Genomic DNA, 12,926 nt, shown 5'->3' with positions numbered 1-12,926 from the left:
CTCACAGTCTAAGGAGGGGATAGACTATGTGGGCGTGGGTGGTGCCCAAGGATGAGGCACCTTCAGGAAATAGCCAGCAGCCAGCATTTACAGGCGATGGCATCTTTATCCATTTATTAGAACTGCACATGCTGTGGAGACACAAATTACAGTGTGACCCCAGTGCAGGTTGGGAGAAGGGGTGACTACAGGCCAGGGACTCAGAGGAAAGTTTCCTCTTCACCATCCCTGGGGAGGTGTAAGTTACGCACCATGAAAAGAACTCATTTAACATACTTATTTATTTATTTTTCATGTATTTAGAAAGGCAGAAAGAGCCAGAGAGAAATCTTCCGTCTGCTGGCTCACTCCACAAATGCTGACAAAGAGCTGGGGGCAGGCGAGGGCAAAACCAGGAGACTGGAACTCAAGCCTGGTCTCCCACGTGGGGAGAAGAGACCCAACTTTTTTTTTTTTAAGATTTATTTATTAATTTGAAAGTCAGAATTACAGGGAAAGAAATCTTCCATCCACTGGTTCACTTCCCACATAACTACAACAATCAAGGCTGGGCCAGACTTCAGTTAGGGGTTTTTCCTGGTCTCCCATGTGGATACAGGAGCCTAAACACTTGAGCCATCTTCTGCTGCTTTGCCCAGGCTGTCAGTAGGGAGTTGAATGGGAAGTGGAGCAGCCGGGACATGAACCAGCACCCATATAGGATGCTGGCATCACAGGCAAAGGTTTTACCCACTACCCCTAGGTCTGAACTGCTTGAGCTATCACCACTGCCTCCTAGAATGTGCAAAAATAGGAAGCTGGGATTGGAAATGAAGCATAGATGAACTAAGGTACTCCACTCCAAGATGCACTGAAGCCCTTGTGCCCAGTACCTGCCTCAGTGTATCTGTTTGAAGCATACAGTTCAATAACAAGGAGATGGATGTGCCCAAGAATCATCATTCCATAAGATCCCCTGTGCCCTGCCTGCCCGGTCACCTCCAGGCAGCTACTGATTTTCTGCCCCCTGTGGCTGAGGCTTCTCCCCTCCCACAGCAGGGAGCCTTGCGGTCTGGCTTCTCTCACCTGACAGCCATCCTGCTGCCATGCGTATCAGACATGCATTCCTATCACAGGGGAGCCAGCGGAGGAGAGGGTTGAGCTGTGAGAGGAGGAACTGGAGTGAGGCCAGTAAAGGGAGGACCGGCCTTCCGGTAGAGAGACCAGTGTGAGAAAGGGTCAACGGCATGGAGAACATGGAGTGGGTGCACTTGGGGGTACACTGGCCATCTCTTCTGCTCTGCTCATCCTTGGGCCTTGCTCCTACTTGCATCTCACCATCAGGTCTGGCTAAAGGGTTTATTTTTTGCAGGTACAGTTTCCTTCTGTCTAGGCTGGGCTGTCCAGATAGGAAGGACCCTGCCTGAGACCCTCGTGCCGGGCCATGGTGAATCTGCACGCTGGCTTGGGGCTCCCAGAGTTGGTTTCCTCTACATTCCCTGGTAAAACTGCTTTGGAAACCTCACCACCTCGTTCAAGGGGAAAGAGGCATGCATGGCCTCTGTACATACCTGAGCAAGGCAGGTGCAGCAACCATTGGGGCCCTTCTGCTCTGGCTCATGTGCACGGCCTTAGCAGCCCCTCTGCAGGAGAAGAGCTCAGGGTGGAGCTTGTGCTGGGCTTAGCGTGAACCTGAGTTCATGGGCCATCGCAGCATGCCCGTCCTTCCCCATTCAGCCCAGCTGCTCAACTCCATCCCTGATCAGCAGCCAGGCAGAGGTACCAGAGCTGGGTCTTCAGCCTGATGGGATGCATTCTCTGTGCTTATAGAGGCAGGAAGAAGTGGCTGTCATGGCCTGGGGCAGAACTACTCCAGTCCATTCACATGAGCATTACTCTGCCTCACCACCACCACCAGCACACCCAGGCCGTGGTCTACCTCCCAGGCCACCATCTTTGCTGACCAAGGTCACCTTTACCTACCCGTCTCCTCTGACCTAGCCACCTGGATCCGGAATGTTGCTTGCTTTCCCTGAAGGAGAGCAGTTATCATTCACTTGTGATTTTAGTGGGGCTGTTTTACGTGAAGATTGACCTGAGCTGTGGGCTCCGAGGCCTCCAGGAGCTAACGGGAGCTAGGGAAACTGAGTCAGCGACTATAGCTCATGACCAGCCTGGCTCTGTTGGCCATGCTGTGTCTAATTGAACCTCTGGGCATGGGACCCTGGGTGCTGACACTCAGACATGGGACTCAAGCCATGTTGTTACCACAGGTGGTCCACGGGCTAAGGGCCTATGAGGGCTTGTCTCTGCCCGAAGACACGGAGACTGTCACAGAGGGCCGAGCCGGCTGGAGCTATTCCTACCTGTCAGACGATGAGGACCTGCTGGCTGATGATGCCTCCGGAGGTGAGCCTGGCTCTGGGTCTGTGGCTGGGAGTGGAGTGGGAGGGAGCTGTGGTTCCTCCCACCTGCCCTTCATGAGGCCCCTGAAGTTCAGCCCAGGTGGGTCTCAAGTGTTGAGCTGAGTCCTGAGCCTGGCAGCCGGGCCACCTCCTCCTAACCTGGATGACCTTGGACAATCAGGCCTGACAGTGAAGCAGACAGACAAGGACAGGATGGGGAGACTCCCCCTCCTTGTCCAACCTGGAGACCAACCTGACCTGGCCCCACACAGTCTCAGAGGAAGGCTCCAGGCCAGTTCCCCCAGGGTGGAGGAGGGGCACCAGTCTGTTTCCCTGGTCCCACCCCACTACCTACCTTTGCATTATTGCGGACTGTGTTTCCTTTTTTCTTGTAGATGGCCTGGGCAGTGGGGAGCTGGGCAGCGGGGATTTCCAGATGGGTAAGTCACTGAGGGCATCCCTCATGTCCCCATCTTCCCCTCCCAACCACAGAGACCCCCCTCTCCTTGGCTGGCCCTGGAGTGTCCTACAAGAAGTGGGGCTACTGTTTTGCCTGATGAGTGACAAGCATGTGGGACAGTCAGCAGGGTCAAGGGAGGGCTCAGGGTAGTGGAGAGGACCAAAAGTAGTCACCCTATTTTTATTTTTAAGATTTATTTATTTTTATTGGAAAGGCAGATTTTGCAGAGAGAAGGAGAGACACAGAAAGATCTTCCATATGCTGATTCACTCCCTGAATAGCCATAATGGCTGAAGGTGAGCCAATATGAAGCCAGGAGCCTCCTCTGGTATCCCATGTGAATGTGTAGGGTCCCAAGGCTTTGGGCTATCCTCCATTGCTTTCCTAGGTCATAAATAGGGAGCTGAACGGGAAGTGGCACAGCTGGAACACTCACTGGTGCCCATATGGGATCCCAGCACTGACAAAGGGAGAATTAGCCAGTTGAGGCATTGCACCAGGCCCAACCCTACTTTCTGAGCAAACTTCATACCTCGGACCTGACACAATGGCTCAATTGGCTAATCCCCCACCTTCAAGTGCTGGTAATCCCATGTGGGTGCTGGTTCATGTCCCAGCTGCTCCACTTCCCATCCAGTTCCACGCTTGTGGCATGGGAAGGCAGCAGAAGATGGTCCAATGCCTAGAAACTCTGGACCCTTGTGGGAGACCTAGAAGAGTCTCCTGGATCCTGGCTTCAGATCAGCACAGCTCCAGCTGTTGCAGCCACTTGGGGAGTAAACCAGCGGGTGAAAGATCTTTCTGCCTCTGCTTCTCTGTAGATCTGGCTTTCCAATAAAAATAAAAGAAACCTTCTTGCCTCCCCATCTGCTCAGCTGTGTCGGCCTCCCCAGAGCCTTATTTGGTGTGGCTGCTGAGGAGCTGGGGAGCCCTGGGAGAGGGCGGCAGAGCAGAGGTCCCCTGTGGAACTGAGTAATCAGGCAGACCCAAGGAGCTGGCCAGGGGCCACAGAAACCTCCCTGTGGGCTTAGGAGAGAACCCTGCTTTAGGGTGGGTCCCAGCTTGGGGAAAGAAGGGAGTCAGGCTCCGACCAGGAGTCTGGGTAAGGAAGGAAGTACCCTGTGAAAGTCTAGCTGTGCCCGTTGTCCTCATTGCCTGCTTTGTGAGCTGGTGCCTGGAACACCGTGTGTTCAGGGCCAAGGACAAAGCAGGGACTAGGTGGACTGGATTCGGTCCAACTACTGGACAGCTGCACAGCATGGCCTGGCCTCTCCACAGAGACACAGTTGATGTGTCCACGCATCCACATGTCCAGGGGTGGCATCCTTAATTGGCCAGTGCAGCCAAGGAGGGCTGGTGCCAGAATAGCTTGGATCTGAACATGAGCTCCAGTCTCTGCAGGGCTACAGCATGCCTGGGAGCTGGTTGGGGCCCAGGAGTGGGAGGATCAGGTGGGCTCCGATCTCCACGCCACATCCCCTCTGCTCGGGATCAGTCAGCGGGCAGGGCCCGGACTGCCTAAGAGCAACTCCTGCCTCCATCTCACTCCCTATCCTCTCCCAGCCCTCCTCTCTGCTCCTCCCTAATCTGCTTCTTCGCAAGCTGTGCTTGGCCATGAGCCACACTGGGCACACAGAGGCACCTCCCTGCCAAGCCTGGGGCCAGACTCTGCCCCTGCCCAGAACTCAGCCAGGCCCCTTCTGGGTGCAGGGATGTGGGCACAGTGGCCTTTAGCCCTGCCGTTCTTCCTGGTTGCTGCCAGGGCATCAATGGATCCAGTAGCACTTCAGAAATAAGGCTCTAGAGTTCAGAGGCAACTTAAACCCTCACATGGCAGGACCCAGGACTGTAGCGTTGGGAGGAAGCTGATAGGGTAACCTGCTGGGAGGTCCTGGGTGGTCAGGTAGGTGTCCCCGCCAATGCCTATAGTGCATAATGAATCTGGGTCCCCTCCCAGCCTTTATCCCACGGGAGATTCTTCAGATAGGGGCCAGGGAGGGCTAGCCAGGGCCAGCACTAAGGAGCTACACACAGCCCAGACCTCGGCTCCAAGGCGGACTCGGCTCACCTTCGGCCCAGTCGTGGGAGGCAACTCGAGGTGGGAGGGGAGGGCACTTGCCTGACTTGCCCCTGGTCAATGAGCAGAGAAGGGTGGGGTCCAGCAAGAGGGCCCACGCCCTTCCCAGGGCCTACTAGAAAGGGGCTTTGTGGCCCTCTGGTCCTCTCCCCCAAGCAGCCACATTCCTGAGCAGAGGCCCAACCTCCTCGCCTGCACTGGGCTGTGGGCTGAGGCCAAGGGCCGGGGTGGGGGGCTCTCAATGAACCTCTGTGCTGGCTCACAAGGGGCCTCTGTGGCCAAGCCCTCAGTCCCCACAGCCCGGCCCACAGAGCCCCACCCACCCAGCACCCAAGCTTCCACACCGGCCTGTCCCCATGGGTCCAAGCAAGCAGTGCCACTCTTGCAAGCAGCCTGTCTCCACCAGGAGTCTCAGCCACGTCTTCCTCACCCCAGACTGTGCCCCAGGGCCTTCTAAGCCTGACCAACTGAGGAAGAGAAGGTGCTGACTTCAGGACCTGTACACCTGCAGGCCTGATGGACAGAGAGACAAGTGAAAGAAAGACAATGGCCCCAGTGGCCAGCACAGCCAACACTACTCTGTACTCTATGCCAGCCATCTGTGCTCTTGCTGAGCCCACTTCTGCCTCAGGGCCTTTGTACTTCCTGTAACCACTGCCTGGAATGCACCCCCTGGGGTGCCTTCTCTTCCAACCTCTCTTTGGAAGACAGGTCTTCCCTGTTCCCTACCCCTGTCCCAGCAGAGAATAACAAACTCCCTGCACCTTAGCAGGCCCTGTCCCCCAGCCCCACAGTTCCTGAATGCCCTGCCTACGCATGATCTGTCATCTCTCAACAGTGCAATGTGGTCTCTGTGGGGATGGTAGAGACAGTTTGTGTAGTTCACTGCTGTATCCCCTGCTCTGCAGGCATACCCGGCATATAACAGGCCCTCAATGTAGATTTGTTGGGAGAATGAATGTCTCACTCAGATGGGAGAAAATACAACCAGGTGCGTTCTTCAGCAATTGTGGTGATTAGAAAGAGCAGTAGTTGTAATGAAGGCTGACCGGAAACTCCTGCAGCGCCCCAGACGTCGTTGTCGGCTCTTGCCATTTATAGGCATGTTTAATCCCAGCAGCAAACCTGGGGGTGGCCATGACTATTAGTCTCACTTTCTTGTAAAGGCGTATTTATATTTGAAAGGCAGAGAAGGGGAGACAGAGAGATCTTCCATCTGCCGATACACTCTCCAAAACGAAAGCCAGGAGCCAGGAACTTCATCCTGGTCGGCCACCATGGGTTCAGGGGCCCAGTTGTTGAGCTCACACTGTGATGTGGGATGCCGGCAGTGTAGTGGTAGCTGAGCCTCATTTTGCAAATGAGGAAATGCAGCTTGGAGAAGTTCAGTTCTTGGCCAAGGCCACAAGGGTTGTAAATGGCAGTTTTGCTGCAGACATTGGGCTTTTTTGTTTGTTTCAAAGATTTATTTTTATTTGAAAGAAAAACTACAGAAAGACAAAGAGAAAGCTCTTCCATCCATGGTTCACTCCCCAAATGCCCCCAACAGCCAGAGCTTGGCCTGTCCAAAGCCAGGAAGGATCCTGGATCTTCTTCTGGGTCTCTCACATGGGTGCAGGGGCCAAAGGGCTTGGGTCGTCCTCCAGTGCTTTCCCAGGCCATTAGCAGGGAGCTGTATCGGAAGTGGAGCAGCCACTCAAACCAGTAGCTGTATGAGATGCTGGTGTCGCAGGTGCGAGATTAACTTGCTACACCACGGCACCAGCTCTAACATTAGGCATTTTTCACTTTTCCCTAATTTAATTTATTTATCTGAAAGGCAGAGAGAAAACCCATCTGCTATTTCATCTCCCAAATTCCCTGGAGTCCAGAACTCAATCTGGGTCTCCCATGTGGGTACCAAGACCCATGCACTTGTACCAACACCTGCTACTTCCGAGGTTGTGCATTAATCAGAAGCTGGACTCAGCAACAGAGCCAGGACTTGAACCCTGGTTCTTGCTTGTGAGTGTCTTTTTTTTTTTTTTTTTTTGCTGTGCCAGGCACTGTGCAGGCACTGGGATACAGCCAAGGTTCTGCCCTCATCAATCCCATCATGTGGTGGTAGAGGGAGGAAGGTGGTAGGAGCTACCAGTCCTCCAACCCTGGCGTGGTGCCAGGTCTGTGTCTGAGCAGAGGGGAGGTACGTGGGAGTGGGGTGTCACCTCCTCCCTTGGCAGCCCATTGTGGCAGAAGTCATTCAGCTCTGCATTATACCAAGGAGGAAATACAGTTGGAGAGATGAGGCCAGGACCCACACTAACCCTTGAGTGTTGTCACGATGTGCTCTGAATCATGTGTAACCCAGCAAGAGCTGTGTAGGGTGGCATGAAAGGTGCCCTGCTGGGGAAGCAAAGGTACTAGGGGTGTACAGAGGAGGAACAGTCCAGGCAGCCTTCTTGGAGGCAGTAACAGCTGAGCGAAGTTCTGAGATGAGAAGGACCTGGCCAGGGAAGCCTGGTCACAGGTGGGTTAATCCCTGTGCTAGGCCGTCCCCCTGTGAAAGCTCCCCTCCTTCTGCAGCCTCCTGAGCTGCCACAGTTTCTTTGCACAATCATTGGGTTTCTGGGTCAGGTCCTCAAGCTGGGGCCTCAACCTGGACCTCTGGACAGGCCTTGCAGAACCACTGCAATCCAGGCAGGGCTGTAGGCACATGACAGCCCATCCTGCCACATCCACCCATTGGTCCAGCTGCCAGAGCGTCACCCCAATGGCAGGCTGAACCCCTTATAATGATGCCACTTTTTTTGTACAGTGTACTTCCGGGCCCTAGTGAATTTCACCCGTTCCATTGAGTATAGCCCTCAGCTGGAAGATGCAGGCTCCAAGGAGTTCCGGGAGGTGTCTGATGCTGTGGTGGACAAGGTGAGGGGGGAAGCTCTGGGGAGCACCCTCAGTGTGGCTGGGCAGGGTGGGCAGTGTGGCTGGGCAGGCTGATGGTGTTGTATTCCCCCCACCCACAGCTGGAGCTGGAGTACTCAAAGATTCCTGGGGACCAGGTGGTCAGCGTGGTGTTCATCAAGTGAGAAGGGATTTCTTGGGGGTGGTGGGCTGGAAGCCTGGCACCGAGGGGAGGCAAGCAAGGCCCAAGGGGATGAAACGCCCTCAGTGGAAATTTCACGGTTCAGGGTCAGGGAGAACTTGACTGTTAACTGTCCTGCGCTGCAATAGACTGTCTACAAGCAGGACCTGCCTCAGGCATGGTTCTCACTGTCCCCTTGCCCCTCCGCATCGGCAGGGAGCTGGACGGCTGGGTCTTTGTGGAGCTGGACGTGGGTTCCGAAGGGAATGCTGATGGCGCCCAGATACAGGACGTGCTGCACAGGGTCGTCGCCAGTGGAGCCATCGCTCCCTATAGCACATCCCTCCAGGGGTTCCAGTTCCGACGCCTGGGCACCGGTGAGCTTGGCCTAGGGTCTGGGGTCACCTCTTCCCCATCTCTGAGACTTGACCCCATTGAAGATCTCCCCCGTGCTGAGCCAGCACAGCCTTCCCAGTTACTAGGGGCCAAAGCTCCCGACGTCGCCCATGAGCCCCTCAAACTCTCCCGTGAACCCTGTCAAACTTCATGCAGTTGGCAGGGACAGGGCACAGGCTGCTCCCTGCCTCTACCGTGTGCCTGCTGGGCACAATGCCCACGCTCTCCCCATACTCTCTGTTCAGTGACACCTCCCTTCCCCGTGCACATAGAACTTCCAAGTCCAGAACCCCATACTGATACTCAGTGCGAGCGCCCAGTGTGCCAGGCACTCCACATGGGCCCTTTCGGCCAGCCCCCTGTTCCACATCCACAGCAGTTCCTAGGAAGTGAGTTTCTTCCTTCCGTCTCAGAAACAAGGACACCAAGGCTAAGCTGAGCGGTGGCTTATCCTAAGCCACAGAGACCAGCGACGGGGAAGTCAGAATTTTTTATTTTTAAGATTTGTTTTATTTTTACTTGAAAGGCAGAGTTAAATATAGAGAGGGAGACATTCATTCATTCATAGATAGATAGATAGATATCATCCATCTACCGTTTCACTCCCAAAGTGGCCACAACCAATGGCCAGAGCTGAGCTGATCCAAAGCCAGGAGCTTCCTCCAGGTCTCCCAAGTGGGTGCAGGGGCCCAAGGACTTAAACTAGCCTCCACTGCTCTCACCAACCATAAGCAGGACGCTGGATTAGAAATGTAACCAGGGGCCCGGCGGCGTGGTCTAGTGGTTAAAGTCCTTGCCTTTAACGCACCGGGATCCCATATGGGCGCCGGTTCTAATCCCAGCAGCTCCACTTCCCATCCAGCTCCCTGTTTGTGGCCTGGGAAAGCAGTCGAGGACGGCCCAAAGCTTTGGACCCTGCACCCGCGTGGGAGACCCGGAAGAGGTTCCTAGTCCCGGCATTGGATTGGCGCGTACCGGCCCGTTGCGGCTCACTTGGGGAGTGAAACATCGGATGGAAGATCTTCCTCTCTGTCTTTCCTCCTCTCTGTATATCCGGCTTTCCAATAATAATAAAAATCTTTAAAAAAAAAAAAAAAGAAATGTAACCAGGATATGAACCAATGCCCATATAAGATGCCAGTACTGCAGGCAGAAGCTTAGCCTACACCACAGCACCAGGTCCGGAAATCAGAATTTAAAGCTGACTCTGCCTGGGCCAGTGTTTCCAGAATTCATGATGAGATGAGATGAGAGATGAGTGTCGCTCAGCTGGGAGCAACAACCGTCTGGCCTTTGTACACTGAGCAGGCCCTGGTCTCTCTTCACTCTGCCTGTCCCCTCTTTGAGTCACACAGTCCCAGCTCACTCCTCACAGGCTGTGGCTCTAAGACCCGTCTCTACTCTCCTCTCCCTGGGAAGGCACCCACATGTCCCCCTTCCCTGCCTCCAAACAAAGCTCATTCCTGCCAGGGCTCCCCAGGTCAGAAAACACCCCTTTGTTCTTCACAGAAGACCTTGGTTAATGCCTCCAAGCCACGGGCCAGCTCTTTGAGCATCCTCAAGCCCAATTTCAAGGTTGGAGGAGGCCCAACCCTTGTCTCCCACTTTTCCTGCCCATGGGGTTTGTTGGTAGGATGGGCCTGACCCAGGTGGGTCAGCTACTGACCACACCTTCCTTTCCAGCACAGACCCCCCCACCTCTTCCAGCTGCTGTGGGGGTCCCAGTGACATCAGGTGAGGGTGTAAGCCCAGCCTGGGCCCAGCCGAATACCTCAAGCAGTTCATGGATGGAGGGAGAGGGATAAGACCGGGTGGCTAGGCATGGCCCACAGGCTGCCTTCTCGCACCCTTTCTCCTCGCTGAGCCAGGCTGGGGTTTGCATGTGTGTGGCATGGTAGCTGCATGCGTGTGGCATGTCCACTGTACATGCATCCGTATGAGGGATGCCAGACTATTGCCATGTGCCTCACACCCTGAGTGTGCCACGGATGCACTTGCCAAGTGCCTCTTGTACTTGCTGTGTCTGCCACAACTGGCCCACTCGCGGTTGAACCCTGCCCTGCCACCCCTCCCTCTGCTGCTGCCTCTGACACCTCTGACTTCTACAGTGCCCCAGGTCCCAAGGGTCTGCACCGAGACTGAGTTTGCCTGCCACAGCCACAACGAGTGCGTGCCCCTGGAGTACCGCTGTGACCGGCGGCCTGACTGCAGGGACATGTCCGACGAGCTCAACTGCGGTGAGGAGCTGTCTGGGCACCCATGGCCTAAAGATGCTAGGGGAAGGCCAGAGTTCCCCACCTCAGGCTGAGTCCATCCAAGGCTAGGAGTCTGGGGTGTGGGGGCATGTCAGGGCTCAGGGCTGCAGGGGGTTCTCTTAGGGGTACAGGGAGGACCTGCCCTTCCCGCTAAAAGCCGTTTGTGTTCTGTGCACAGATCCAGTTCCAGAACATAGCTCTGTACCACCCTTTATGGTGCAGACACCCAGTTTACCACCCGAACCAGAGACACCCCATTTACCACCTGAGCCATCAGAGACACCACGGCCACCAGACATAGCCATTCACCAGCCTCTATTCCCCTCTCCGGGCCGACCTGAGCTCTGTAGACCCCATGAGGCTGCATGCCACAGCGGGCAGTGCATCCCCAAAGACTACTTCTGTGATGGACAGGACGACTGCAAAGACGGCAGTGATGAGCTTAACTGCGGTGAGTGCAGGGCAGGGTGGTAGTGGAGGTTGGGTACAGGGTGGCAGGCATGGCCGCTGCTGATCCTGCCTCACCCACCAGGCCCCTCCCCACCCTGTGAGCCCAACGAGTTCCCCTGTGGAAATGGGCACTGTGCCCTCAAGCTGTGGCGCTGCGACGGCGACTTTGACTGCGAGGACCACACCGATGAGGCCAACTGCCGTGAGTGTCCACGGGGCTGCCTGGTTGCCTTGCCTGATCCCCTCTCCGGCTGAGCGGGGCAGGGACCAGCGTCAGAGTCTGTTTGTGCCCAGACTCCCGCCCTAGCTGGCTTTTGTTGTGAGTGGGGTGGCTGTGCTGCCATGCAGTCCATGTCTTTCTTGCCTGCGTTTTATATAGGCGTCAGATTAAGTCAAAGATAACTTGAGATGCCACTCGGATGTGTATGCAAGGCAAGGTCTCTGTCCGTTGCGTGCTGCTCTCACAAGGTGCCTGAGGCTGGGGGCTGTGCTCACGGTCTGCAGGCTAGTAATTCCCCAGGCCGAGGACCACAGGTGGAGACAGCCTGCTTGCTGCATCTGCCACGGTGGATAGCATATGAGGAAGCTGGTGTGGGGGGCAGCCTTTCTTCAGGGACCTACTCCCCTGGTAATGGCATCAGTCCCTTCACAGGGGCAGGACCTTCAGGACCCAGTCCCCTGCTGCAGACCCCATCCCACAAAACGGCCATGCTAAATTTCCAACCATGGCCTTTGGAGGACACATTCAAACCCATAGCCTGGGTCTAGAGGTTTTCCAGCTGAAGCAGGCTCTGAGTCACTGACATCACACAAGCTGGCACTCTGACTGTGGTAAAAGGGACTGAGGGACTCTATGGTTATGACTGTGCCATGCCAGGTGAAACTCTTTCAGGACATTCAGGTGCGTTGAGTGCTCGGGGCAGGGTGACAGGAGGAGCTGTTCTTCAGCAGACTTGGGGTCACATTGGCGGTATCATTATAACCTTGTCATGGCAGTAGTGGCTGGGCCTACAACCATGAGATAGCGGGCAGGATGACAGAGGGACCCAGGACAGGTGGGGGCAGTGCACAGGAGAGGGCTGCTGGGGTGGGGGGCTGGGTTGGCCTTCCCTGCAGCAGTGCCCTAGTGCCCACACTTCATGGTTTTGTCCCCTAGCTGCCAAGCGCCCTGAGGAAGTATGTGGCCCCACGCAGTTCCGCTGTGTATCCACCAATACATGCATCCCAGCCAGCTTCCACTGCGATGAGGAGAGCGACTGTGCTGACCGTAGCGACGAGTTTGGCTGCAGTAAGCAGGGCACTAGGGGACAAGATGTGGACCCTGACCCTGGGCTGGGTTCTGGGTGCTTCTGACCATGGCCTCAGCCTCTACCCTTTACCTGCCTGACTGCTTGGAGTCCCTTCCCCACTCCAACGTTGGTGCCTCAGAGCCTTCACCTCTGCTCTGGTCTCTCCAGTGCCCCCACAGGTGGTGACCCCTCCCCAGGAGTCCATCCAGGCTTCCCGGGGCCAGACAGTGACCTTAACCTGTGTGGCCACTGGAGTCCCTACCCCGATCATCAACTGGAGGCTCAACTGGGGCCATATCCCCTCTCATCCCAGGTGTGACGGGGTCCAGTTGAGGGTGAAAAGGGAGGTTGAGCCAGTGGCCCTGGGCCTGACCTCACCACTGTCTTGGGGGTCCATCAGGGTGACAATGACCAGCGAGGGTGGCCGTGGCACCTTGACCATCCGTGATGTGAAGGAGGCAGACCAGGGTGCTTATACCTGTGAGGCCATGAATGCTCGGGGCATGGTGTTCGGCATTCCAGACGGTGTCTTGGAGCTCCTCCCGCAGCGAGGT

At 55.8% G+C, this 12,926-nt stretch overlaps 1 protein-coding gene across 2 annotated transcripts in view; it reads left to right on the top strand.

Moving 5' to 3' along the window:
- The window catches only part of HSPG2 (heparan sulfate proteoglycan 2), a 96,969-nt gene that overhangs the window by 33,327 nt on the left and 50,716 nt on the right, over positions 1-12,926 (top strand). For both annotated transcript variants that reach the window (XM_058676498.1, XM_058676491.1), the window contains exons 2-12: positions 2,253-2,388; positions 2,780-2,824; positions 7,716-7,825; positions 7,924-7,982; positions 8,199-8,359; positions 10,487-10,615; positions 10,812-11,084; positions 11,166-11,285; positions 12,240-12,371; positions 12,541-12,685; positions 12,773-12,924. In XM_058676498.1, the coding sequence (XP_058532481.1) occupies positions 2,253-2,388; positions 2,780-2,824; positions 7,716-7,825; positions 7,924-7,982; positions 8,199-8,359; positions 10,487-10,615; positions 10,812-11,084; positions 11,166-11,285; positions 12,240-12,371; positions 12,541-12,685; positions 12,773-12,924 (1,462 nt within the window). The remainder of the gene's footprint in view (positions 1-2,252; positions 2,389-2,779; positions 2,825-7,715; positions 7,826-7,923; positions 7,983-8,198; positions 8,360-10,486; positions 10,616-10,811; positions 11,085-11,165; positions 11,286-12,239; positions 12,372-12,540; positions 12,686-12,772; positions 12,925-12,926) is intronic.

This window comes from Ochotona princeps, chromosome 2 (assembly GCF_030435755.1).
Source record: "Ochotona princeps isolate mOchPri1 chromosome 2, mOchPri1.hap1, whole genome shotgun sequence".
Taxonomy (NCBI): domain Eukaryota; kingdom Metazoa; phylum Chordata; class Mammalia; order Lagomorpha; family Ochotonidae; genus Ochotona; species Ochotona princeps.
This window is presented reverse-complemented; position numbering and strand designations above follow the sequence as displayed.